At 43.9% G+C, this 25,474-nt stretch overlaps 1 protein-coding gene across 1 annotated transcript in view; it reads right to left on the reverse strand.

Annotated features, from left to right (window-relative positions):
• The window catches only part of ALK (ALK receptor tyrosine kinase), a 761,479-nt gene that overhangs the window by 102,918 nt on the left and 633,087 nt on the right, over positions 1–25,474 (reverse strand). The window contains exon 9 of the mRNA XM_023217284.2: positions 10,402–10,571. Coding sequence (XP_023073052.1) covers positions 10,402–10,571 — 170 coding nt within the window. The remainder of the gene's footprint in view (positions 1–10,401; positions 10,572–25,474) is intronic.

Below are 25,474 nucleotides of genomic sequence, written 5' to 3' on the forward strand. Positions count from 1 at the left end.
TCTGGGGCTCTGAAGGAAAAAAATAAGTTTTCCAGGTGATCATAATGTTCGTTCAAGTTTGGAAATCATTGCTCTACACTGTCCTGCTAGTTTTAAGCCTTTTCAAAAGTACTTTCTCCTGTTTATTTATTTTTCATTTTTAGAAATGAAGAATAATTCAGGGAGGGAAATTCTGAGGTGGTTTCTGCCAGAAAGTAAGATTTTGCTGCATCATAAAAATTTGGGAATGAAACATTCGTACCTTAGAATAGAACCTGGAATTGATTTCAGCCTTGAATTACGAGGCTTTGTGGAGAAGGAGCATGATCAATGCTCAGCGTAGCTAAATGAGGAAGAGACATTCTCAAGTGACACTCTGATAGATGCCCAGACTTGAGAGCTATATTCCTTGGCTTATTTCGTGACATACCATCTCTCTCTCTTTTTTTTTTTTTTTTTTCCAAATCTAACTCACTTCTTTTATTTGGGCACACAGCTAGACTACATTCCCCAGCACCCTTTGCAGTAGGTGTGGCCATGTGACTTTTTTTTACATTATAAAATGTTTTATTAATGAAAACAAGCTTTGAGAAACATGGTGCAATGCAAAAGCTAAGAAATTCATCCACAGAACCCTGAACGCTTCTTGTGTGCACCATGTATTCCAGACTTTTTCCAAGTCACATTTAATGTTATCAGTTGAGCTACTAAATTCAGAGGAGTCTTATTTCTCACTGTTTGAATTTTTAGGAAATATGATGAAAGCACATTGTTAACCACTAATCTTTACAACAGCCAAAAATGAGCTCATAATAAAATACATTTTGGCTATGTTTCAAAGAATGCTTAACAGGTCAACATCATTCTGCGTTACTGTTGGCCTTGTGTCTTACACACAATAGATGCCTAACATCTAATGACCAAGACTTTCAACTGAATTATGTAACCCATTTTCTTTGATTCTTACATGTGCCAAATTTTAGACAGTAACCTGAAATGATGAAACAGAAGCCACAGTATGATACTACAGGTGGTGTGGTAATTCTAACCCTGAAAAAAAATCCCAATGACTGAAAATTTTTGTTTTCTAGGTATGAAGCACAAAAACCAGCCCAGATAAGGCAAACAAAAAGTCAGTAAGGAAATCCGAAGAGAGCAGATGGGAAGGGAGGTAATGTGAGGGGAGCAGAAGTGATGATTCATAAAAATCTTCCTGTTCAAGGTTTCCTAAGCTGTTTGCCCACTGACTGGCTGAATGGAAAGGATTCCAGGGCCAAGGAAATGGTTGCCCTTTCCTCTGGCCTTGGAATCCTTTCCATTCAGGGAAGGAAAAGGGTGGAAGGGGCCTGGATCCCTGAATGATCAGGTGGAAGGCCACCCACCAACCAGCATGCTTATTTTTTATTTCATACGAGCAGGAAATAACATTTCTTTTATGTACAGCCCCTGGAGTGGAGATGTAATGTTACTTCAGGTGGTGTCACCCCCACTCACATACATGTGGCACATGCCTAGGTACTCAGGTGTGTTCAATGCACCTGGCATTGTTGAGTTGATGACTGACACACTCATGGGGGTGGGAGGATGGGTGAACTTGGTCCTTGACTGGCTACAGGAATCTGCAGTATTCTTCCTTCACAGCTATAGCCTTCCCCTGACTGCACACTCCCGCACTACTCCAGGACTAGGGACAAGTCTGAGTCAGGCAGGGGGCATTAAGGAGCTTGGCCCAGAGCTCCAGATGCAGATGCAGATGCAGTTTTCTTGTGCTAATGTGCTATTTGCACAGGCTTCAGGCTCATTGACCAGGTTTCTGTCATGTTCTAGAGGCCTGGGGCCTCATCTTGTCCCGGTTTTTCACCTGGGTCCTGACCACACAGCCATATCCTTCTCTGGATGACTGATCTGGCACCCCAGTTCTACCAAGGCTGTGCCTGGTGTGCTCCTACAGGTCACAGTCCTTTCTTTGGCTCTTAACTGCATGGCTGGGCCCTGCAGGTACAGGCTGACCTCCTCATGGCTGACAGGGTCTTCAGGTGGCCCAGGCCTAGGCGCCATTGCACAGTTCTTTCATATCAGCTGCTGATATGTGGTAACACTTGCTGCCTGTTGTCACTGAGATTCATGGAAAAATTTTTTTGACCATGAGACCATGGTGTTTGGAAATGGGTGAGAGTCCGTGCTAGAAAATCGTTCCTTGAACCAGGTGTGGTGGCTCATACCTGTAATCCCAGCACTTTGGGAGGCTAAGGCAGGTGGATCACTTGAGCTCAAGAGTTCAAGACAAGCCTGGCCAACATGGTGAAATCCCATCTCTACTAAAAAATACAAAAATTAGCTAGGTGTGGTGGTGGATGCCTGTAAGCCCAGCTACTCGGGAGGTGGAGGCAGGAGAATCACTTGAACCCAGGAGGTGGAGGTTGCAGTGAGCTGAGATGGTGCCACTGCACTCCAGCCTGGGTGACAGAGGGAGACTCCCTGTCAAAAAAAAAAAAAAAAAAGAAAAAAAGAAAAGAAAAGAAAATTGTGTTTTGAATCCTGACTCTTCTGTTTCTTAGTTGTGTGCCTCTGGACAGATTATTTAACTACTCTGAGTCACAGTTTCTCATTGATAAACTGAGGACATTAAAATCTGACTTACAATGATGAAGATTAATGGGCACAGATGCTTGGTTCAGTGAGAACACCATCCCTCTTCTCCTGTCCTCGATCATCATGGCCCCAAGAGGCATAGGCTATGGGCTCCAGGTGGGACCCCAGCTCTGCCAAAGTCCCCTCAGCCTTGCAGGCTGCTGATGAAGCAAGGGACTCCGTTCCCACCTCCCTTATCAGGAAGGTAAGGAGAATAAAGCATAGTGTGCACATGAACTGTTTTAACCCCTTGGGGAAAGATTTGATGGGTTTAGTCAATGTAATTTACCCTGTATGGCTTACAATTGCTTCTGAGACCACCATTTTCTCCCAGTTCAAAGAACTGACTCAGCCTAATGCCAATAAGCATGTCAATGTCCCCAGCCCCTGCAGCTCCGGGAAGGGACACTTGTGCTGCCACAGCAGGTCATGAGTGGAGAGCACCTTTTGTTTTCTTCACCCACCGTGTGAATGAATTGGTTTTGCCTGAGTGTGTGTGTGTGTGTGTGTGTGTGTGTGTATGGCATCGGGGCAATTCAACTCTCCTCTGGAGAGGTAAGTGAGACATTCCTGTCCCTTCTGCCCCATTTCCAACTTTAAGCCTGCAGGGCTACTGTGGGGTAAGTTCCTGGCATGCGTCTGCTGAGTGGATGAGAGTAAACGCACATCCACCTGGGGTGGTAGTCATTGCTCTTTGCTTCTGTTGGTGTGGGAATGCCCAGCAGAGGGAGGACGCACCACTGGCAACTAGACAGGTGCCTGTTGGGAAGCAAGGAGCCCCAACAGCTGGGGCTTTACTGGGCTCCTGCTACTCCAGCTCCCAGGACTCGTGTTCTGTGATGCCATGGTCTCATCTTCCCACCAGCCTCCCTAATTAGACGGAGACTGAGAGCTGGGGCTGTATTGCTTGTCTGAGTGTGCCCATCACCTGGCACTCAACGCTGCAGTAAATGTTGGCTGACATAATGCCTCAGGGGATTTTGGACGTTTGTACATTTCATGCTTGAAAACCATAACAGGATGCTGTCTGGTGAAGTGAAAGGAGGGGAGGAAGGACCTCCACAAAAGGGCCTCTATGTTTAATGGCAAGTTCTTGAACCCCTCTGGGCCTCTGTCTGTTCAGCTGAAAACAGGGAATGACATCTACCCTAGCTGCTCAGATGTGGGCCTGAATGAGCACCTTGTGTTGTGAAGGAGCCAAGCACCCTGGAAGTGGGCACAGGGCTGCCGTGGATGGGGAGACGTGGACAGAGTGAGGAGGTGCAGGAGCTGCCGGGACTGTCAGCCAGCTTTATCCAGCAGAGGGGCAGTCGGCGAGTGACGTCTGCTCCTCCTCGTAGGCATCCCTTTTCCCTGAGGTGGAGGCAGAGGCAGAGCAGTCACAGACGAAAATGCTCCTAGGAGGGGCAGACAGGCAGGAGGGCAAGAGCAGATGTGGGGGGCACCCCTGGGCCATGTGCTCCTAAGGATGAAGCAGGGCTCTATTTAGCACAGTGCACCAACCTTGTGGCTGGGGTCTCCTGTTGATCCTTACGGCAGTGAACTTTATTCTCAATGAAAGGGCGATTTGTCAAATGTATAGTATAACTAAAGGTTATTTTTATGCCTTCGTTAGACTTGGTACATGAATAGATTTGCAAATTAAAAATGCCTATCAGAGCCTATGCTCCACTGTTGGGAAGGAAACACATGGTGTGGGGATAGTCAAAGGCATGGCAGAGTGGGAGGCATCTGGGGAGGGGACACAATGGCCTGGAAGGATAAGGGGAGACTCCAGCTGTGAGCCTGAGAGGAGGAGAGGCAGGCAGGGAGGGGCCAGGCGGGGAATGGTCTGCAGCAGGAGATTGTGGCGGGAATTGCTATGATGAATTTCAGGAGCTGGCTGAAGCAAAGGGAAAGCAGTAAACTAACGTGAAATTAATCAGATGAATGTGGCCTAAAAATAACTGAGAACCTAAATATTTTGTTAATAACAATGGCTATCGACCAGGCGCGATGGCTCCCACCTGTTATCCCAGCAGTTTGGGAGGCCCAGGCAAGAGGATCACTTGAGGCCAGGAGTTCAAGATCAGCCTCAGCAATGTAGCAAGACCCTGTCTCTACAATGTTTTTATTTTTTAAATTAGCTGGGCATAGTGGTGCACGCCTGTATTTCTAGCTACTAGGGAGGCTGTGGCAGGAGGATTGCTTGAGCTCAGGAGTTTGAGGCCGCAGTGAGCTGTAATAATGCCACTGCACTCCAGCCTGGGTGACAGAGTGAGGCCTTGTCTCCAAAAATTAAATTAAAAAATTAAAAAACAACAGCAATGGCTACTGTTTTTCAAGTTTCTGCTACATGCCAAGCCCCATGCATGTACATGAAGTATGTACTGTATTTCAGGCAGTACACAGGAGGCAGACCAGCCTAAGGGTTAAGGGAAAATTATTTAACCTCCATAGCCCTCAGATTTCTCATATTAAAAAGGGGATTAATTATAGTATCTACCCCAAGGGGTTGTTTTAAGGATGAAATTAGATAATGCATGTTAAGTACTTGTTACATGACTGGCAGGCAGTAAGCACTCAACAAATGCTAGCTCTAATCATCATTTATAACTCTTGAATGGCTTTATCAGGATGCTGTGACTCAATTTACAAAAATGTGAATTAAACAGAACATTTTTTTAGGGGCGTGTCTAGACCTGCAAACTGAGGCTTACCGGAAATCTCTGGATTTCCACTTACTGAAATCTACTACTTCTCTACACAGATAAGAACAAGTAATAAAAATGCTCCTCTAATGCCTTTCTCATCACAGAAAGATGCTACACAAAGGGAGAGTGTTGTTACTGACAGCATCCCATATAAAATGAGAATTCTGTCGGTGATAAACATTGAATAGAAAAAAATCTTGGCTCTTTGGAGTTTCTGGTCTAAATGCATGAAGACATAACTCTCAGTTTAACCCATCTCATTTGAAAGATGCATTTGTGAAACACACCACTTGTCGTTTAGGACAAAGGATGCAAAGGGAACAGAAAATCTAAATATCTCCAGAAGGAACATTTTTTCTTGTTAGACTATGTATATAGTGTACGGCTAAAAGCCTTTAAAATGATAGTGCTGAGGAATGGAGCCTGCATAGGTGTGATAAGTTGTGTACTTTATATTTGACTGTACAATTGCAGTGATTTGTGGGACATGATTTGATCCATGGTGTTTCCAAATCCATCTCATAATGAGTTGAACTTAGCATGGCATCTGCTCTGTAAGCATGTCAAAGCTTAGATGGCGTGGGAACATTGTGTTTAATTTAGTAAGATATATAGAGAGAGGAAAATCTAGGGGTATATCTCTGCAAGAGATTGACAATTAGAATCAGGGGAGAGAACTCGCCTTTCTTCTATTTTGAGAAAAGGTAGAATTAATTCCAGCAGAAAGAGCAGCAATTGAATGGGGGAGGTGGGACTGATAAAGTGGGGAGAGGATGACGAAAAGTAGCTATGTGAGGTGGATGTAAAGTAATGAGATAACTTTTAAGCACACATCAAGCTGATATTTGAATTGGTGTTGTCCTTCAAAATTACCCTGAGAGCATTTATCTGTATTCGGAAGACATTGCCACTGCTCAAAGCATCTTAGGCATTGCTCTTGGAGATTTTTCTTGTTACTCATTATAGTATGGTTGTACAGTTAACATAATTCTGTAATGATGACAGACTATTACATTCCTTCCATCACTTTACATGTTTGTAAGTGGACAGAAGAAATATCATTCCATGGATCAATGCCTCCCTGTCACCAGGCTTTATGTACCTATGACGTATTCACTGAGCCTTCCTGAGGACTACTGTGTGGTGGGGGCGATCTGATTAGAGCTCTTTTCTCTCAAGTGCACAGCTCTAGTTCTCTCTATCACAAGGACCAGGGCACCCAATTAGGATCAAAGTCTTTCTTATGAAGTGATTCCAACAGGAATGTGACCAGAGACAAAGAAAGCACAAGTACCAGGCAAGTCCCTAAAGATAATTCCTTGTTACAGAGTAACAAATGCTGTTTTGGTTCATCTGATGGGGCACAGGTGTTGCTCTGATACACAGAACACTTTGCAGTAGTATTTATTATAAAGCAATCATATCTGTTTTGTTGGACACAGGTTGAAGAGAGGAGGAATGTTAGATAGATTCCATCAAGTGAAATTCTCAGTTTATTCAACTGGAATTAGAAAGTATATGCAATTTCCCTCAATACATCATTCTGTCAATGCATATTTATTGGGCATACTGTGTGTTAAGTATGGTACTAAATACTCAGGAAGCAGTGATTTATAAGACACACATAATCCCTGCCTTGTTGATTTGTATATTCAGATATAAAAAAGATAGTAAAGAGTGATAAATTATTATAGGGATGTTTCAAGAGGCATGAGAATATATTGTGGGTACATATAGAGTATAGGTGTCTGGGGAAAATTTTTTTTTTAAGTGAAGGAAGAGTAGTATCTAGAGAGATGGAAGGTAAAGGAAGAACATTAAGTTCTTCCATAACTGAATGGAAGGAAGGGGAGATTGAGAGAGAAAGAATGGTTTAAGAAGCAGCTGGGGAAATTAGCGCTGGACAGATCACACATGGGCTTAAATAAAGGTCTTATTAGGGAGTTTGAAAGGCATCTCAAAAGCCACAGGAAGCCACAGAAGGATTTCCAAAATAGGAAAATGGTCAGTTTTATATTTCATGTAACAGCCAGGGCCAATACCAGTGACTAGAGCCTGGAATCTCTTAAGTGCTAACTTCTAAGCCCTAATAAAGTTGCTTTAAAAATTTTGTAATGTGTGAAGGTTGCGGAACCTGGGAGCAGAGGTGATTTGGGACAGCATAGGGAATTAAATTTCTGCTGCCTTCAAGGTTCAGGGTTGGGGAGCTGTCCACAAGGCAGGTGTTGAATAGCTGAAGCCGGGAGCTGCCTAAGGAAGCTTCATGGGATGTGGGGCGGGTGGCGCCAGGTGTTAACGCCTACCTCAGAGGTGGGAGGAAGAGAGCTAGTTTTTCTTCGTCTTTTATCCATTCTATTTCTCTATTTTTCTTGCTTATTTCTTCCTCTACTTTCTCCTTTCTCCCATTTTCATCTTCTAGCAATCTGGGCAGCTATAGCTGACTATCCCCTGAAGGAAGAGGGAGGAGTACACTTGCTCTTCCATCAGTGACTTCTCCTTATAAGGAGTCAATAGAGCATTGTGAAAACAAATTCATAAGAAGCCCACCTTTATCTAAGGGTTGGATGACTGGTTATATTGCTAAAGTGGTCATCCTAGACCTTTCTGAGGCATTAGGTGGGGAGATATTGTCATTATCATATTACGGTTATTAGTAGTTGAGCATTTAGTGTGGATCAGGCAGTTAACCAAGCACTTTACTTCTCCAAACCTAAGAGGAGACCGTGTTGTCTGTTTTATAGAACATGGCTTGACTTGGAATATCAGTGGTTGTGATTTGTGCTGTTTGTTTAATAAATTATTATGGAGACCAAATAACTGAAAGATGAGGATGGAAGATGCAGAAAATAAAATCTACTAATACTTATTCTGGGTAGAATCTTTCAATAGTCATTTCGTTTAGTCTCTTAACAATCTTGTGAAATTATACTGTTATTATCCTCATTTTACTGATGAGGACACTGAGGCTTAGAGAGCTTAATTGGCTGAGGTCACACAACTAGTAAGTGACCATGTCAGTTTTGAAACTTGGCACTATTTGATTCCAAAGCCTCTGCACTTTCATCCAGAGTGTGTCTTTAGTTTTTTTGGGCCAGTCACATCTACAGTCTAGTTTGATTTTAGCAAATGAAAACTGCTGCACCTCATTTTCCTTCAGTACCATTTGCCTCTGGGTCTTGATGCTTCCCATATCATCTGTACCTCTGGGAGGGCAGCTTCCAACCTCAGAGCATGTCAGTGGTACGCAGGCTCCCAGCCAATGGAAGCACTCTTCTTTTCTGCAATTGTACACTTATTAGGTCACGAGACATCATCAAACCAAGCTGTCTTTTGTCTGGATCCCCCCTGGACAGTTTGGTCTCAGTATCAATATTGGAAATGTCAGTCTGGTAAACAGCCTTTAACACGGAAGAAGGAGGCTGAGAACAAAGTCTCCTTCAAATGAAACTCTAGAGGATGAGAGTGAACAGAGTCAACATCTTACTTGCTTTAAATCCCCTGGAGTGGCTATGAAAGAGATAAGACTTGCTGGATTGAGGAGAAAAAAAACCCCTTTGATTCATCTGAATTAATTTTGCCTCTCCCAGGAGGGAGGATTCTTTCACCACCCTCCTGTTCTCCACCAACTGCATGCAGCTCCACAATCCCCAAAGACAAAAAAATAAACTATAGTGGGCAGAGCTCACACTTCTTCTTTCTCCACTTAAATCCATTTGTCCTGGGGTCACTGATTCTTGGAATGTCCTTGGGCTTTGATCTTTAACCCACACACATCGGAAGGAGTGGGTAGCTGGTGTTCAGAGTGAGGACAATGCCTTCATCCTTTGACAGCACTGATGCAGTTATGAGCTCTTGGACATAGCAGATTGTGGGGTTTGGGTGAAAAATGTGAAACCCAGCTTTACACTTATAAAGCTGTATGCCAACTAGCATCACCCTCCACCTTGCCTTGAGCCCTCTGCTCTCATTTTTTGAAGGTGGATCCACCAGGATGGTAATTTGAATGTGTTTTAGGAGTCTCAGGCAGAGGCTGCTCTGGGTTGTAAGGTTTGACTTTTAGCCCATAAAAGATGGCTCTCCTCCATCCAGATCCATTTATCTGTCCCCTCTATAGAAATGGCCCCTCGCCCCTCTTTTGTCTGGAACAGATCAGCACCCACCATGAGGGTTCAGGATGATACGGCAGGGTCACATGAGTGCTGCCATGCAGGGCCATCTTTATTCAAGCACGGCTTGCTCCAGGCTGACTGCAGGTGGCAGAATAGTGTCATCCTGGGGAGACAAGGAGCAGCAAACCCTCCATGGTTCCTGCTCCATTGGAGAGTCGCGTGGAGTTAATGATTTTCCAGTTCAAACCTCCCAGCTTAAAGGTGAGGAAACTGAGGCCCAAAGAAGTCAAGGATGTTGCTCAAAGTCACAGAGGCCATTAGTGATAGAGCCCAAATAGGAACCAGGACCCCAGGTAGAAGCACTCCTCTGTTTACTGAATAATTTGCCATCCTCCTTATCAACCTGCCTCAGGACCTGACTCAATAGAGAGCACTGGAGTCAGAGTCAGGCCTGGGCACCAGTCCCAACTCTGATACCAACTTGCTGGCACTTCACCACTTTGATTCTGTTTCTCTCCTTATAACAGGACAGGAGTGGTAAATGATGATAAGGCCTGTCCTACCTACCTTGCAGGTTTTCTTGTTAATAAGGACAAAATAAAAGTTAAATGGGAAAGTAAAGCAAAGTCCATCATGTAAGAGAACATGCTATATACATGTAAAACCAAACTGTTATTTGCTAGTAATGTGAGTTGTTCAATTTTGTTTTTCCTACAGACACTGGGGGTAGCCAACCAGGACATACCGGTGGTCCTGAGACAAGTGTTCAGTAGCCTCATCATCCCTTGGAGAAGCTTGTAAACTGCAGAAAGTGTGTAACCTGCAGAGAGTGTGTGTATGTGTGTGTGTACGCATGTGCACATATCTGTGTGGGGGCACATCTGCATGTGCGTCTTGGGTGAAAGGCATGGGGAAAGAGAAGGCATGATTCCTTTTGCATTTTAGCTGATCGAGGAGAAGGGTATTGGGGGAGATGGGTAGAGGCCTACCTGTCAGACACATCGAGGAGAGGCAACACCGTCCACTGCCACAGGCTCAAGCCTTCATAGGCGGCGACATGCCAGACCATCCTGCCTTGCTCCTTCCCGGTTTTGTTCTCCACTAGCACCAAGGACACGTTTCCCCTCAGGACTCCACGAATGAGCCAGGACATTCGGAGCTGTGAGGGCGAGAAGAGTCAGAGGACAAGGTATGATTGTTGAAAGTTCTACTTTCTGGAATTCTCCATTGAAGCTTCAAGGACCTTGCCAGAGACTCGGCTGGGTTCAGCCTGGTGAGAAGAGCTGGATGCCCACCGCCTGTCTCCCCAAGAGGCTTTCAGTGAAGTTCAAGTGACCTATTTCCTAGGATAACTGAATGAATCTGTTAATTTTTTTTCTTGGGCAGGGACAACTGATGGGCAGTTTTGGAACTTTGTTCAGGTTGATGTTATCATCCTACCCTTCACAAGATTCTGCCTGTGAGGTGATATCAAGATCAGTAGAGTAGTAAATGAACTTCCTAAAGAGTAGCCAAAGATTCTTGCCTGTGGCAAGAATTCACTTGTGACCTTTGGACAGATTCACTTTGTGACCTTGGACAAATGATTTTGTGACTCAGTTTCTTTTAGTGATTTAGGTATCATAGATTTATATCTCTTCCCCAAAGACTCTAATAATCTCATTTGAATGGTGTCATGTCACCTGTCAGCTAACTAAAGACCCAATGACTTGATACCTGTGGCCACTGGCAGGCAAAGGCCAAAAATCTACAAACCAAGATCTTTTAAAATGGGTGTCTTTCAAAGAGGATGCCCACTTTGCCAAAAGGAAGTTACAACTGTCTGTTTTTCATTGTGTCTTTATTAAAAGTTTCTGTGGCATTGTTCCTAAACATTTGAAAGGGAATTGTAACTAATAACCTTTCTAGGAAAGTTTAAGTACAGTCATATTCAGAGGTAGGACATGCTATAAACAAGGTTCCTCGTCTTTGTGTTTAAAAACTTAGGACAACTACATCATATCATTGCCCAAAATAATCCTGTTCAGATCCTGTAAGAAAAAATGGCGGCTATTGTAGAAAGAAAGGTAAAATATGTCTTATGGCAAACTGGCAGTTTCATCAGAGTAAAGGTGCCCCGTCACTGATTCTCTTCAAATACCTGCTTCTCTGTAAATTACCACTCCTTTGTCTTCCAGTCCTTGATACATGGTTGCCTCACAATTTGATTGAAGAGGTTAAGAACCATGACTCACTGCAGACCCAAACTTCCCACTTTCTTGCATACAAACCCTTCACTAATAAGGTCACACCAGGGCATTGGGGCCCTCAGGGACTGATCTACTTCTGAGACCCTGGACCTCATAAGCCTGGTCTATAACCACAGACTCTTCACTTATACCTTTCCCATTTCTCCATATCCTGGGTAGCCAATATGCATCTTCACTGAGATCTCCTAAGATAAATGAATGAATCTGTTAATTTTTTTCTGGCCTCACTTAGCTTTCTTGTACCAGCTGGATGCCATGCTTGGAAATTTCAGCTCTACCCCTGCTAACTGTAAACCCTTTCAGCTCTCAGCCCATGCCATGCAATGCCTAGCTTGGGCTCATGCTTGACACATGCTTTCTCCTTTTGCTCCTTGGCTGCAGAATATTGCTAATTTGAACCTCCATGAATTCAGACTGTTGAATCTCAATACCCTGGATGTGAGGTGGTACTTGTTCATTCTCTGTTGATTTCCACAGTTGATTTCTGGACACACATAGTACAATGCATGTTTCAAACTCTCCCTCACATACTGACACTGTCACCCCCTAATGCCCACTTCCTGATCCACTGATTTGATTTCTACTTTACTGAGAAAGATCTACTATGTCAGGTACAATATCCTTCAGCTCACTTCTGTCTTTTTAGTGGGCAAAGTGTTTATTTATTTATCCCCCTTTCTTTTCCTTTTCTCTTAGAGGAAGCTGCATCTTTTACTGTCTTCCATGTTAGCCCTGTGCATTTTCTCTTCCCCAGTCTTTGCTCTTTTAGTTACTGCCCTCCTTTCCCTCCTTTCCCCAACATCTCAGAGTTGATCTTCTGGCTCCTTTGTCTACAAATAAGATCAAGGTTCTCCCATTCTGGAGAAATATCCTTTATTTGATCCTCTGGGCTCCTCTGGCTTGCAACCATTTCTTTGCCCCATTCAGATGCTCCCATCTTGAACAGCTGGGATGTAACTGCTGCCTCTAGTTCCTTGTTGCTCATGCTCTCCTTAAATTCTTTCAACCTGGTCTCTGGATAATTTCCTCATTACTCTAGAAAAATAGAGTAACCATGTCCTCTATAACTCTGTGGACTCTTCAGAGTCTCCTAAAGTGCCTCTCCCACTCCACTCTGTCTCTCTTCTGAATTCTCTTGTATATTTCTGTCCCATTCTCTGTTGATCATGCTCATCTGTGACTCGGCATGGTTTCTCATTCCCTATCAAAAATTATGGCATTTACATTCCTCTACTATCTGAGGAAATCAACTTTTTCATCATTCAACAAATATTTGTTGAGCACTTATGCTGGGTCACATGAATTCTCCATTTCAGAATGGTCTAAGACCTCTAGAATCAGAGTGTTGTGAATTCAAACCTGTTTTTGCCACTTTGGCCTAGTTATTTAATCATTTTGAAGCTCAGTTTCCTATTCTCTAAGATGAGAATAGTTGTATCTCCTATAGGGTTATAGGGACTATTAACTGAAATAATAATTGACGTAACAAAATATTAAAAAGGCATTTTGGCTGAAGCATGGAGGCAGTGGGTGCCGCATTTCAAAGGAAGTGTAAGAGCACAAGGGTGCAGAACTTTCAAGAGAGGTGGATAAAAATGAATGACATAATTCTTAACCCCACACTCATACTTTTCATATTACAAAATGCTGGAGGTTGACTTTAGGAGAGAGTTTTTGGAAGGTGCTTTTGGCATACCACAAGTTCCACTTCACACTCTTGCTAAGAAGAAGGTGGGAAGGGGGTTCCATCTTTATCTCAAGCCAAGAGAGAATGGTTTTATGATACGATATCAAAGACTTGATACTTATCCCCTGCAGTTTTGGAAACACAGTGGATTAGTGTCTGTCTCCTACCTGGAAGGTCTAAAGTTTGAACTAGGGGCTGGCTAGCTGCTCTGGTGGCAGAACAATGCAAGGTGGCAGCACTGGGCGGCCTGCACTCCCAGAGTTTGCTGGGGCAGAAATGCATGAGTGTTGCATATGGGTGGGAGGAGAACCATGTATAGGCGAACACATGCAGGGTCACTGTAGAGCTTGCCTAAGAGGAAGGTAAATAGACAATAGTAGGAAGAAGCTGCTGGTATCTTGAGATGCCCAAGAGTGGAGGAAGGTGGAAGTGACCACCTACAATAGAGATGCACATACCCAGCAGGGCATGGTGGCTCACGCCTGTAATCCCACCGCTTTGGGAGGCCGAGGCAGGTGGATCACTTGAGGTCAGGAGTTTGAGACCAGCCTGGCAAACATGGTGAAACCCCATCTCTACTAAAAATACAAAAATTAGCAAGGTGTGGTGGTGGGCACCTGTAGTCCCAGCTACTGAGGAGGCTGAGGCAGGAGAATCTCTTGAACCCGCGAGGTAGAGGTTGCAGTGAGCCGAGATTGTGCCATTGCACTCCACCCTGGGTGACAGAGCAAGACTCTGTCTGAAAAAAGAAAAAAAAAAAAAAAAACAAGATGCACATGCCCTAAGTCAAGGCAAAAAATTCCAAGCCATAGTGGAGGGAATGAGGAGAAAGGTGGATCTACAAAGGAACCCCAAAAGCCCCTGTGTGAGAAATAGTAAGCCTTGGACATTTGTCACATCCAGAGAACACCAATGCAAGATTACCCAACAGTCTCCAAAAAGAATTTTCTTTCTCCCCTGAACTCCTCTCACTGTCTATGCTTACAACCTCAACAGGTCAGAAGTCAATAAGATGACAGAAGAGGAGGAGAGGCTGGGGTGGAGAACTAGAGAGGCCACTGACCACACCCTTTCTCCCATTTCAGGCTTTCCATCTGCAATAGGACCAAGAGTGGAGGGGGCAGGAGAGGGCAGGAAGGATGACTCTAAAGCAAGACCGAAGTTATGACCGGATGAGCATGCTGATTACTAAAAAGCCTGTGTTTTGCATTTTTAAGTGACTGAAGATCTGTCTGCATTACCTTCGAGTGACCAGAGAAGTAGCCTGTCAGTTTTCACCTAACAACCCATGCAAGGAAGCTGAATGAATGCAAGTTCCAGACTCCCCTACACCAGTCTACTTGCCAGATTTGCACCTGCCTGGCATTTCTATGCTTCTATACTTTTTATTCTTCCATTTACTCTACCTGCTTTTTCCTTCTGTCCCCTTAAAAAATGAAATCTCTTCCCTTTTCAGGAAGCCTTTTTCTTATCATCCATCTCAGAAACAACCTCTTCCTCCTCTTAAATCTTCTAACTAAGGTTATTGGGACCTGCTGCCTTGTCTTCTCTCTCTACCCTTGGTCATGAATTCCTTCAAGGCAAGGACTGTCTTATTCATCTTATGTTCACAGTGGCTGTCAAGCAAGGGCAGGTGGTAGGAACCAATCAATGTCAGCATGAATAAAACTGCATATCTATATACGGAGACACTCTCATCTTTGCCAGGCTTTCCTCTTAGTGGTAGTCAATCAACTTTCCATCCTAGGAAGCTCCTTGGCACTTTCTTACATTCTATGGGTCAGGGACCAGGGAAGGGGAGAGGTTCCTCACTTCCCAGCCACTTGGCTATGTTCTAAAGTGCCTCCTCCTCAGCCACTCCCTGGAACCTTTCAGTTTAAAGTAGAGTCTGCTGATGGTATGAGCATGTTGGCAAGATGCAGCCCTGTCTTGTCTATGCTGGGACCAGGGGAGAGCCAGCAGCTGAGCTCTCTCCATCTTCCTGTTCTGTGTTTTAGGCCAATCAGGCTGGGCAAAAGAGAGAGAACTGGACTGGCCACCCAGGAATGGTGTGAAGGCTAAGGCATCCTTAGCCTTCTGAGGAAATCCACCAGGATGCTTCCTGGGATTAGTCCTTAAGGTAGATCATCATCTACTCACTCACAGATAGTTACTGCCTTCCTATTCTGTGCTGCATACTCTGCTTTTGAAGATGAGCTCCTGCCCTCATGGAGCTTATCATCTAGCCAGGAAGATAGAATTTAAATGAATGATTACAAATGTTCTGATTGTAGCAAAAGGTGAAGTAATTGGAGCCACTTGACAGTCAGGGCATATGACACAAGATAATCAAGGTAAGACACATGATATCACACAGTAAAGACTTAGGTCCAGACAGCCACTGGACCCAACTGTTCAGAGCTAGGAACAAATAGGAGAATTAAAGAATTAACTTCTGACTGGGCACGGTGGCTCACGCCTGTAATCCCAGCACTTTGGGAGGCTGAGGCAGGTGAATCACCTGAGGTCAGGAATTCGAGACCAGCCTGGCCAATATGGTGAAACCCTGCCTTGACTGAAAATATGAAAATTAAGTGGGTGTGGTGGCAGGCACCTGTAATCCCAGTTACTCAGGAGGCTGAGACAGGAGATTTGCTTGAACCCGGGAGGCGGAGGTTGCAGTGAGCCGAGATTGTGCACTGTACTTCGGCCTGGGGGACAAGAGCAAGACTTCGTCTCAAACAAACAAAAAAAAAGAATTAACCTTCTTTCATCTTATAATGATACCTCCTATGTTTATAGCAGAAGACACTCAACTACAGCCACAACTCAAGCCAAGGCATGCACTGAGTTTCAACAATATCTCATTCTAGAAATAGATGCAAAAGGCCTGGAATAAGATTGCAAACTAGTAGCCAGTGAATGGCTGGCAAATGTGTATTTTTGGCCATTTTTTTTTTTTCATCCACTGAGTGTTCAGTAAGGGAGTATATCCAGGCAGATGTTCTTCCTCAGGATATAAGCAGCCCACTGGGTAGCCATAGGCAGAAGAATGAAACTGGGTCCCACCTCTCACCATATACAAAAGTTAACTCAAGATGTATTAAGGATTTAAAGGTAAGACCTCAAACTATAAAAATCCTAGAAGAAAACCTAGGAATAACCCTTTTGGACATTGGCCTAGGCAAAGAATTTATGACTAAGACCACAAAAGCAAATGCAACAAAAATAAAAATTGACAATTGGGACCTAACTAAAGAGCTTCTGCACAACAAAAGAAACTATCAACAGAGCAAACGGATAGCCTACAGAATGGGAGGAAATATTTGCAAACTAAGCACCCAAGAGGGGATTAATATCCAGAATCTGTAAGGAACTTAAACAAATCAAGAAAAAAAAAACCCAAATAACTTCATTAAATAGACACTTCTCAAAAGAAGACATGCAAGCAGCCAATACACATACGAAAACCTGCTCAACGACAATAACCTCAGAGAAATGCAAATGAAAACCAATGAGATACCATCTCACACCAGTCAGAATGCCTATTATTAAAAGGTAAAAAAAAAAAAAAAAAAAGATCTTGGTGAAGATGCATAGAAAAGGGAATGTTATACACCGTTGGTTGGAATGTAAATTAGTTCAGTTGCTGTGGAAAACAGTATGGAGATTTCTCAAAGAACTAAAAACAGAACTACCATTCAACTCAGAAATCTCACCACTGGGTATCTACCCAAAGGAAAATAAATCATTTTACCATAAAGACACCTGCAGTCACATGTTTACTGCAGCACTATTCACAATAGAAAAGTCATAGAATCAACCTAAGCGTCCCTCAATGGTACATCAGATAAAGAAAATGTGGTACCTACATACCATGGAATACTACAGAACCATAAAAAAGAATGAAGTCATGTTCCTTGCAGCAACGTTGGAGGTGGCTGGAGGCCATTATCTTGAGTTAATTAGAAACAGAAAATCAAATACCGTATGTGCTCATTTATGAGTGGGGGCTAAACAATGAGTCTACATGGACTCAAAGATGAAAACAATAGATACTGGGGACTCCAAAATGTGGGAGAGAAGAAGGGGGAAAAGGACTGAAAAACTACCTACTGGGTAGTAAACTCACTATTTGGGTGACAGGTCCAATAGATGCCCAAACCCCAGCATTATACTATTGCATAATGTAACAAACCTGCATGTGTACCCCCTGAATCTAGGAAAAAAAGATAAAAGCAGTCCAGAGCCTATGTCTTTCCCTTGGCCTACTTCTCACCTGTAGTTATAATCCTAGTTTCTTCCACATTATACCTCTAAGAACCAGTCAGTGGTTTCCTGCTTAGAGTGTGGTCCTCAGACTGGTAATCCCGTCTGGTAAAATCAGTGTTACCTGGGAACTTGTTAGAAATGCAGAATCTGGCCGGGCGTGGTGGCTCATGCCTGTAATCCCAGCACTTTGGGAGGCTGAGGTGGGCGGGTCACAAGGTCAGGAGTTTGAGACCAGCCTGGCCACTATGGTGAAACCCCGTCTCTACTAAAAGTAGAAAAATCAGCCAGGCATGGTAGTGGTGGGTGCCTGTAGTCCCAGCTACTCAGGAGGCTGAGGCAGGAAATCACTTGAACCTGGGAGGCAGAGGTTGCAGTGAGCTGAGATGGTGCCACTGTACTCCAGCCTGGGCGATAGAGCGAGACTCTGTCTCAACAAAGAAAGAGAGACAGAGAGAGAGAGGGGAGAGAGAGAGAGAGAAAGAAAGAAAGAGAAAGAAGGAAGGAAAGAAGGAAAGAAGGAAGGAAGGAAGGAAGGAAGGAAAGAAAGAAAGAAAGAAAGAAAGAAAGAAAGAAAGAAAGAAAGAAAGAGAAAGAAAGAAAGAAAAAAGAAATGCAGAATCTTTGGACTGATACCAAATCCCTGTCCCTGTGCTCCTGTGACTCATCCCACAACCTTTCCAGAATGCACTGGAACCACCTGCCCTTTGCGTCAACATTCATTCTTCAGTGGCTTGTCCAACCATCCTCTTTCCTTGCCTGCTAACTGTGGCATAACTTGGAGTCTGTGCTTCAAGGCCAATGCGGATTAACTGTGTGACCTTAAGCCAACCACTTTCCTCCTCTGAACCTGTATTTTGTTATAGACAAACTTGTGATAATAACCACCACACCTTCCCTGCCTGCCTTAAAAGGGGGTTATGAAGTATGAGATGAAGAACGTGGAAGTAGAGCTCCTGTGATACTGTGAATGGCCTGGTGAAACCAGTGGTTTTCAACCTGGGGTGCAGATTAGAATCAGCATTCCAGACAACCAATGTCTGGGACCCACTCCAGAGACTCTGATTTAAGTAGATGTGTGTAGGTCCTGGGCATCAGCAGATTTTAAAATTTCTCTATGTGATTCTAAAGTGCAGCCTGGGTAGAGACCTCTGGGGAGCTGGGCTACTTAGTGCAGGAAGGGCCTGGCCCTCTCAGTGAGGGGTCCATTTTCATCTTGGACTCTGAGTAAGAGGCAACTCTTAATAACTTACAAATGGCTTAAAATGTGCCCACCATCACCAAGGTGTAGAGGCAGGGATTTTCCTGCAGCGGGGAGTCTGCTGCTCTCAGCTAAAGGCCTTCTTGAGGCTGTTACATCACCTCCAGAAAAAGACTGGAATAACTGAGAGAGAGAGAGATGGGGGGGGGGGGGGAGAAAGAGAGAGAGAGAGAGAGATCCCTTGAGCAGGAATGACCTGAGGATGTCTATGGGGCTAGAACTACCCTCTTGCACCTGCAAGATAAGGTTTTTACCAGTTTCTTAATTAGAAGACTCAGAGGCCTGGTATCAGTTCTTACTGAGTATTCCTTGTTGATCACATACATTAGCCAGCACTCACTGTATGTGGTTCCTAGAGCAGACTGCAGGCTCAAGTCCCTCTCAAAGACTTTCATTTCCCTTATATAACCCTTGGTTAGAGAGGTCCCTTGATATCATTTTATGTAAATACCCATGTCAAGTAGACACAGCTTGATCTTGGCAGTCAAGTTTCCGGTCCAAAAACACTCTCAGAATTCCATCTTAAGATCTGTTTCTATCTGGGTGGCCTATAGCAGAGGTCCTCAACCTTTTTGACACTGGAGACTGGTTTCATGGAAGACAATTTTTCCACAGACCAGGGGTTGGGGATTGGGGGGTAGTTTCAGGATGATTCAAGCGCATTACATTTATCGTGCACTTTATTTCTATTATTATTACATTGTAATATATAATGGAATAATTATACAACTCACCATAATGTCAGATCAGTGGGAGCCTTGAGCTTATTTCCTGCAGCTAGACAGTCCCATCTGGGGGTGATGGGAGACAGCGACAGATCATCAGGCATTAGATTCCCATAAGGAGCACGCAACCTAGATCCCTTGCATGCATACGCGGTTCACAATAGGGCTCGCACTCCTGTGAGAATCTAGTGCCACCACTCATCTGACAGGAGGCAGAGCTCAGGCAGTAATGCCAGGGATGGGGAGTGGCTGTAAATACAGATGACGTTTCACTCACTTGCCTGCCGCTCGCCTCCTGCTGGGCGGCAGTACCTGGTCCGTGGCCTGGGGGTTGGGGACCCCTGGCCTACAGGATATGAAGTCGTTTGTTAATTGACTCTTTACTGAATGCCGGGAAGCTGAGCTAGGCACTTGCACGTAGGCTTATCTCATTGTATACTGTCAACATCCCTTCATGTAGATATTATTATTCCACCCATTTTTCAGATGCAGAATTGAAGGCTTAGAGAGGTTAAGTCAGTCACCCCTGGGCATTAAGCCCACAGGCTGCAGACCTGGAGTCCACACTATGTTGTGTGTTCTTTCTACCATACATGGAGTGCAATGCCCACATAATATATTATGGTACTCCTTAAAGCTTTGGGGGCATATTGCAAAGATTTTCCAGATCTTTGTTGCTCAACATGTAGTCTGTGGAACAGCAATGTGGGCGCTACCTGGGAGCTTATTAGAAATTCAGGGTCTCAGGGCCTGCCCCAGCTCTTCTGAATCAGAATTTATATTTTAACAAGATCTTATCCTAGAAATACTTTCGTGTTGGAGAAATTAGGGAGCTAGTGAATTTTAATGCATTTACAACCATTGTCCCTGCCAGACGATTAACGGTTGTGTGTGTATGTGTATTCACACAAATATGGGAAATCTGATACAAATTCTAAATTATATTTATGGGAAATAACGCTTGCTGGTGCCAGTAACGATAAAATTTTTGATCCTTCTAGACACATCCTAGTAGATATAGGTTATAAATGGCAGTGTTTGACTAATAAACTCTTTTATATGCAGACAGCAAATGAGACAAGTGAGTAGAGACAACACCAGGAGCACGCCACCAGCAATTATATCTTCTGGTTCCAGCCAGCACTTTCACAAGGGCCATTTTTTCCTGCCTCTCGGAAGGGACTGATAGACTTTCCAATTATGTGGTACCAGTGTTTGTCATTTTATTAATTAAAGTCCTGTATGTAAAGCAGGAACGGCACTGTGGCTAGACCTAATGCTATTATTTCTCTCATGGCCCATTCCTCCTCCAGAGGTAATTATTGCAATTTTATGTCTTGAATATGCCCCATGTTTGCTATGCATACCTCATGGCAGCTTCAGGACAATCGCTTCAACCCATAGAAAATACTGTAATGATATTTAGCCTGCCGTGTTCAAAACAGACTCAATGACATCAAATAATATCTATTCTGCATGCAACATCCCCAAATGTAGGAAGTGCTCTGAGGGGGGAGGTGCTATCTTTCTTCAAATTTCTGAAGACCTGCATGAATTCCAATAGTAGAGACAAAACTAAGGCTAGATGCTGTAGTGTGTATTTCACTCCAAGAGAAGGAAATACATTTTTAACAGAGATGCTCAAAGATGAGCTTGCATGGTGGGGGTACTCCCTGGGCATTCCCCATCCAGTCTCTGTTGAATGACTGGGATTGGTGTCATCAGGAACATCTAAGCAACCTCTGCATGGGGGTTAAGGCTCTCCCTCAGTATAGGGTGCCAGAGGGTTGTAATTCTCAGTGTGAACTGGTAATTTTGACTTCCCTGGTTTCAATGTGGTATCTTCTTAACTTCAGCTAAGAATACTGACTCACTGCAAAATCCAGTGTTTTTGTTCACCATCTTCTAATTCACCTTGAAAAAAGAAACACCAACTCTCTAGCTATAAATAGCCTAATGACATATCAACCCAACACAGCAAGAAGCTGGCCAGATGCAGATTTTTGATAACAAGCAAATAAAACATGTTTCTGGCAAATGCTTGCAATTAAGAAATGCTGGACTCCTGGTCTTGCGGGATACTTAAAAGATCAGGATCCTTCCTGAAAATACCACTTACTGTCTCCTTTCTGAAGGATCATGAGGAAGCCAGGGAACACCAGGTGACATCTATATGCCCTCTTTCTAAAAACATGAAGGCTACATATAAAAATAACCACCTTGGGATCCCTGTCTGGTGAGGTTATAAAATTACAAGTTTTTTTTTTTCTTTTCTTTTTTTTCCTGTGCTCTTTTCTTTCTTTTCCAACTTTTTTTTACGATGAATATCTGACTTTTGATAACTAGAACAAAAATAATGAAATTAATTTAGAGTATGTAGCTTTTAAAAGCGTGTTTATGAAGACTAATATTGACATGGGAAAATGTAATGTTAAATAAAGAAATAAGACATAAGACACAGGATGTTTATATTTATATTATATAAACCCTTTCTCTATAGCAAAGCTCAAATCTAAATCTATCTGTCTGGAAGGAAATGTACCAATATATTTGGGGGGTAAGATTCTGGGCAATTTCAATTTTCTCCTTCATACTTTCCTGCATTTTCCTAATGTTCTACAATGAACATAAAGTTCTTTTATAATCAGATAAAACAATAAATGCTATATTAAACAGGTGGTAAGAGAGGATTCTGATGTTGGGAAATAGTAAAAGCTAGCACTGTGTTTTTACCCACTTCAGAGGGAATCAAGTTACTGTGTCTGTACTCTAGGCTTTGTGAGGGAGACCAAGGGAGGGGTGGGAGCTTCTGCGGAATGAGGTGGGACAGTGCTGTGAACAGAACACAAGCTTCGGTATCAGAAAGAATGGTCTATTTTTTACGTATCATGTAATATCTCAGAGCTTCAGCATCTTCTTCTGTAAAGCGGGGTCAACAGTACCCTGCTTAGATATTTATTATGCGGCTTTAATAAGATTATATGAGACCAGTACCCAGCTTAGCGAAGACATTTGATAAATGTTAGTTCCTTCCTCCTGCATTGGAAAGCGCAGGCAGGGGACACTTTGTTAGAGATAAACAGTTCACAAAAAAACAATAGGACAGGGTGAAAATGCTGTGTTAAAATTTCTGTCTAGTTTTTGTTGTTGTTGTTCTTTTATAATCTTCCGGGTTCCCTAGAGAATTATCTTTCCAGGCTTATGGGAAGAAAAAGACGGTATTTTCTTCAGTTACACTGCCATGGTGTGATCCTGGGCAAATGGCCTCCTCTGTGCCTCAGTTTCTCTGTGTGTGATGAGATGACACTGAGGAGTAGTTTTGTAATCTGACTGCTGGGGAACAGGATGATTCTAGGCAATGAAACTCCCACAGCTTTCATGGACACCACTGGAAAAAGTAGATGTGGGGCACAGGAACATCTGCAGGGGACCCAGAGCCCTCTGGGGAGTACTTTTCCCTGACAGCTGGACAGAGTGTGTACTCTTAATGGGGTGTTCCCCCAGTACGTGGGCGACATGAATGTGTTGCAGTGACCACTAGTGGGAGCCAGAGAGGTCTGTGATTAACATACAGCTTTTGAATGGGACCCAAGTCTGTGCTAAGTGCCAAGGAAGGCCCTGTTCACACCCCGGGGCCTGTTCACACCCCGGGGCCGAGACAGCAATTCTTCCTAGACCTCAGCTTCATCATGCAATGGGAGAGGTATTAGTTGTGAATGGCTCAAAGGTATTAAATTAATTATGTCTGACTGCAGTTACAATTGCTGTTGATTACTGTAGCCATTAGCAAGTGCTCTGGCCAAGTGGACCACTTAACAGGCAGTGGTGATAGAATGCTGGCCTGCAGTGGCTTCCTAGCTCTAGGTGCTGGGGTAGGAATGACTTTGGCTCAGAAAGCTCAGGAAGGTGTCATTTGTTGGATCCTCGAAGCTCACTGAGGAGACTTCTTGTTCGCTCTCATCCTGGATGAGGGTTATGCTTGCAACCGCGGGGGGTGGGGGTGGGACTGCACAATTAATTAATTATCAACGAAGTGGGTTTATTGGGCACGTCCTGCTGGTGCTGATGTGGGCACTGTGTGAAATAACGCTCCCGAGCTGCCCACGTGTTGCTGATCGACTGAGAGGAGAAATCAGAACCCAAGCAGTGGCTGAATTTATGCAGCAGCAACTTCCTCATGCCTGAGTAATGTAAGATGAGGGATCATCATAATAATAATTGCTGCCATTCATCAAGCTTTGCAGAAAAGACACAGGCTTTTCACATTTTCCTCTGATCCTGGTAACAACCTCATGCAGCAACTAAAACAGGTTTTTGGTTTTCTTTTTTTTTTTTTCTTCTCTCAAATTAAAGGAAGTTACTTGCTTGAGGTCATATGGCTCCTAAGTGGGGCAGAGCTGGGATCTAAACTCAGGCCATCTAAGTCAAATCCGGTATTTACAGGGGGCAGTTGGGCAGACCTGGTTTGAATCATGACTCCGCCTCTAGCAGGGTGACCTTGGGCAAGTCACTTAAATTCTTTAAGCTCCAGTTTCTGTATCAATAAATGGGGGTAACAATTTTTTTTAAATAAGAAGATAATGTAGGTGAAATGCTTAGCACAGAGCCAGCCTTATACTAGGGAATCAATATTTGAAAACTACATCCTTAGTTGGCTTTAGTGATACTAAGGGTCCGTTTTTCCAGCTCTGGACTAAGTGAAGGCTTATTTCAACTAGGGTGCAAAGAGCTAGGGTGTTTGAGGGCCCTCATTAAGAATAATGGCCTGCTTTTTAGCGTAATACAGCCAAGTGATTTGTAAGTGACCTGAAGACCAGAAGTTTTCACACTGAATGTAAGTGTTCTTAATTTTTCTGTAGAATAAACACCCGAAAGAGATCCCACAATCCTGTGGGCTGTCTCCCCGCATGGCTGGCCACACAGCAGGTTTGAAATCAATACTTGCTGGTTCACCACCTGACTGTGGACCCTCAGTGCCCCTGCCTCGCTCATCCCTCCCGCTCAGGGTCCGTGTGTGCATCCAGCCAGTCAAGTGCCTTGTTGCCATGGCTCAGGGGCTCATCAGAAGAACAGGGAAGATTTTATCCACTCACAGGGTAGCCGTGGGAGGTGGAGAGGTTCTGTAAGCTTTGACACACAGGGGATTCTCATTACAGGTGTCTGGATGGTTGTCGTTAGAGACAGGAAGTGGAGCCCAAATCTCTCATACAGAGAGCCTTTGGAAAAAGCCCTTTGGAAAATGCCTCGAGAACCACTGCACCTTCCTCCTTTGTATTGGAGGCCTTTGCCCTCTAATACAAAGTTGCATATGCCTACACCCCAGCTAAAGGCTTTCTGAGGTTACTGTCTCCATCACCGGCAGTGTTAGTGGCTGCCAGGGCTCAGCCCTCTTAAGGTTTCAGCACTAGGGTCAGGGTGAATCATGGGGTAGATGAGGGGCAACCATAGTTGAAGCTGACTTCAGGGCCCACCAAGGCAGAGCAGGTGCTCTTCAAAATGCACCATCTATGAGCCTAATTGCGACCTAGGAAATGGAGTGAGATCATTAAAGTGGGGGGGCCTTGGGGCTTCTGAAAAAGGCAGCGAGGTTGAGAGCTCTTCCCCTGGGCTTCTTAGAGTGGGGGCACATATGCCGCTCGGCTCTTCCTGGGGGTACCCAAAGCCACAAGGCAAATAGGTGCATTAGCCACTCAATAGTAAAACACGAGGCATATTTTTGTGTCCAAACAAATAGGCATGTTAAGGAATTAAAATACAGAATTGACATTTATTTTTAAGTTAAAAAAGGGGTTTGTAAAAGAACAGTCAGACTTGTGATGTTCTGCTCTGGGCCATATCACCAGACTTCCTCCCTGCCTTGGGTGACCTTGCAGATGTCCCACTCCCAGGAGC

Source organism: Piliocolobus tephrosceles, chromosome 15 (genome assembly GCF_002776525.5).
Source record: "Piliocolobus tephrosceles isolate RC106 chromosome 15, ASM277652v3, whole genome shotgun sequence".
NCBI classification, from domain to species: domain Eukaryota; kingdom Metazoa; phylum Chordata; class Mammalia; order Primates; family Cercopithecidae; genus Piliocolobus; species Piliocolobus tephrosceles.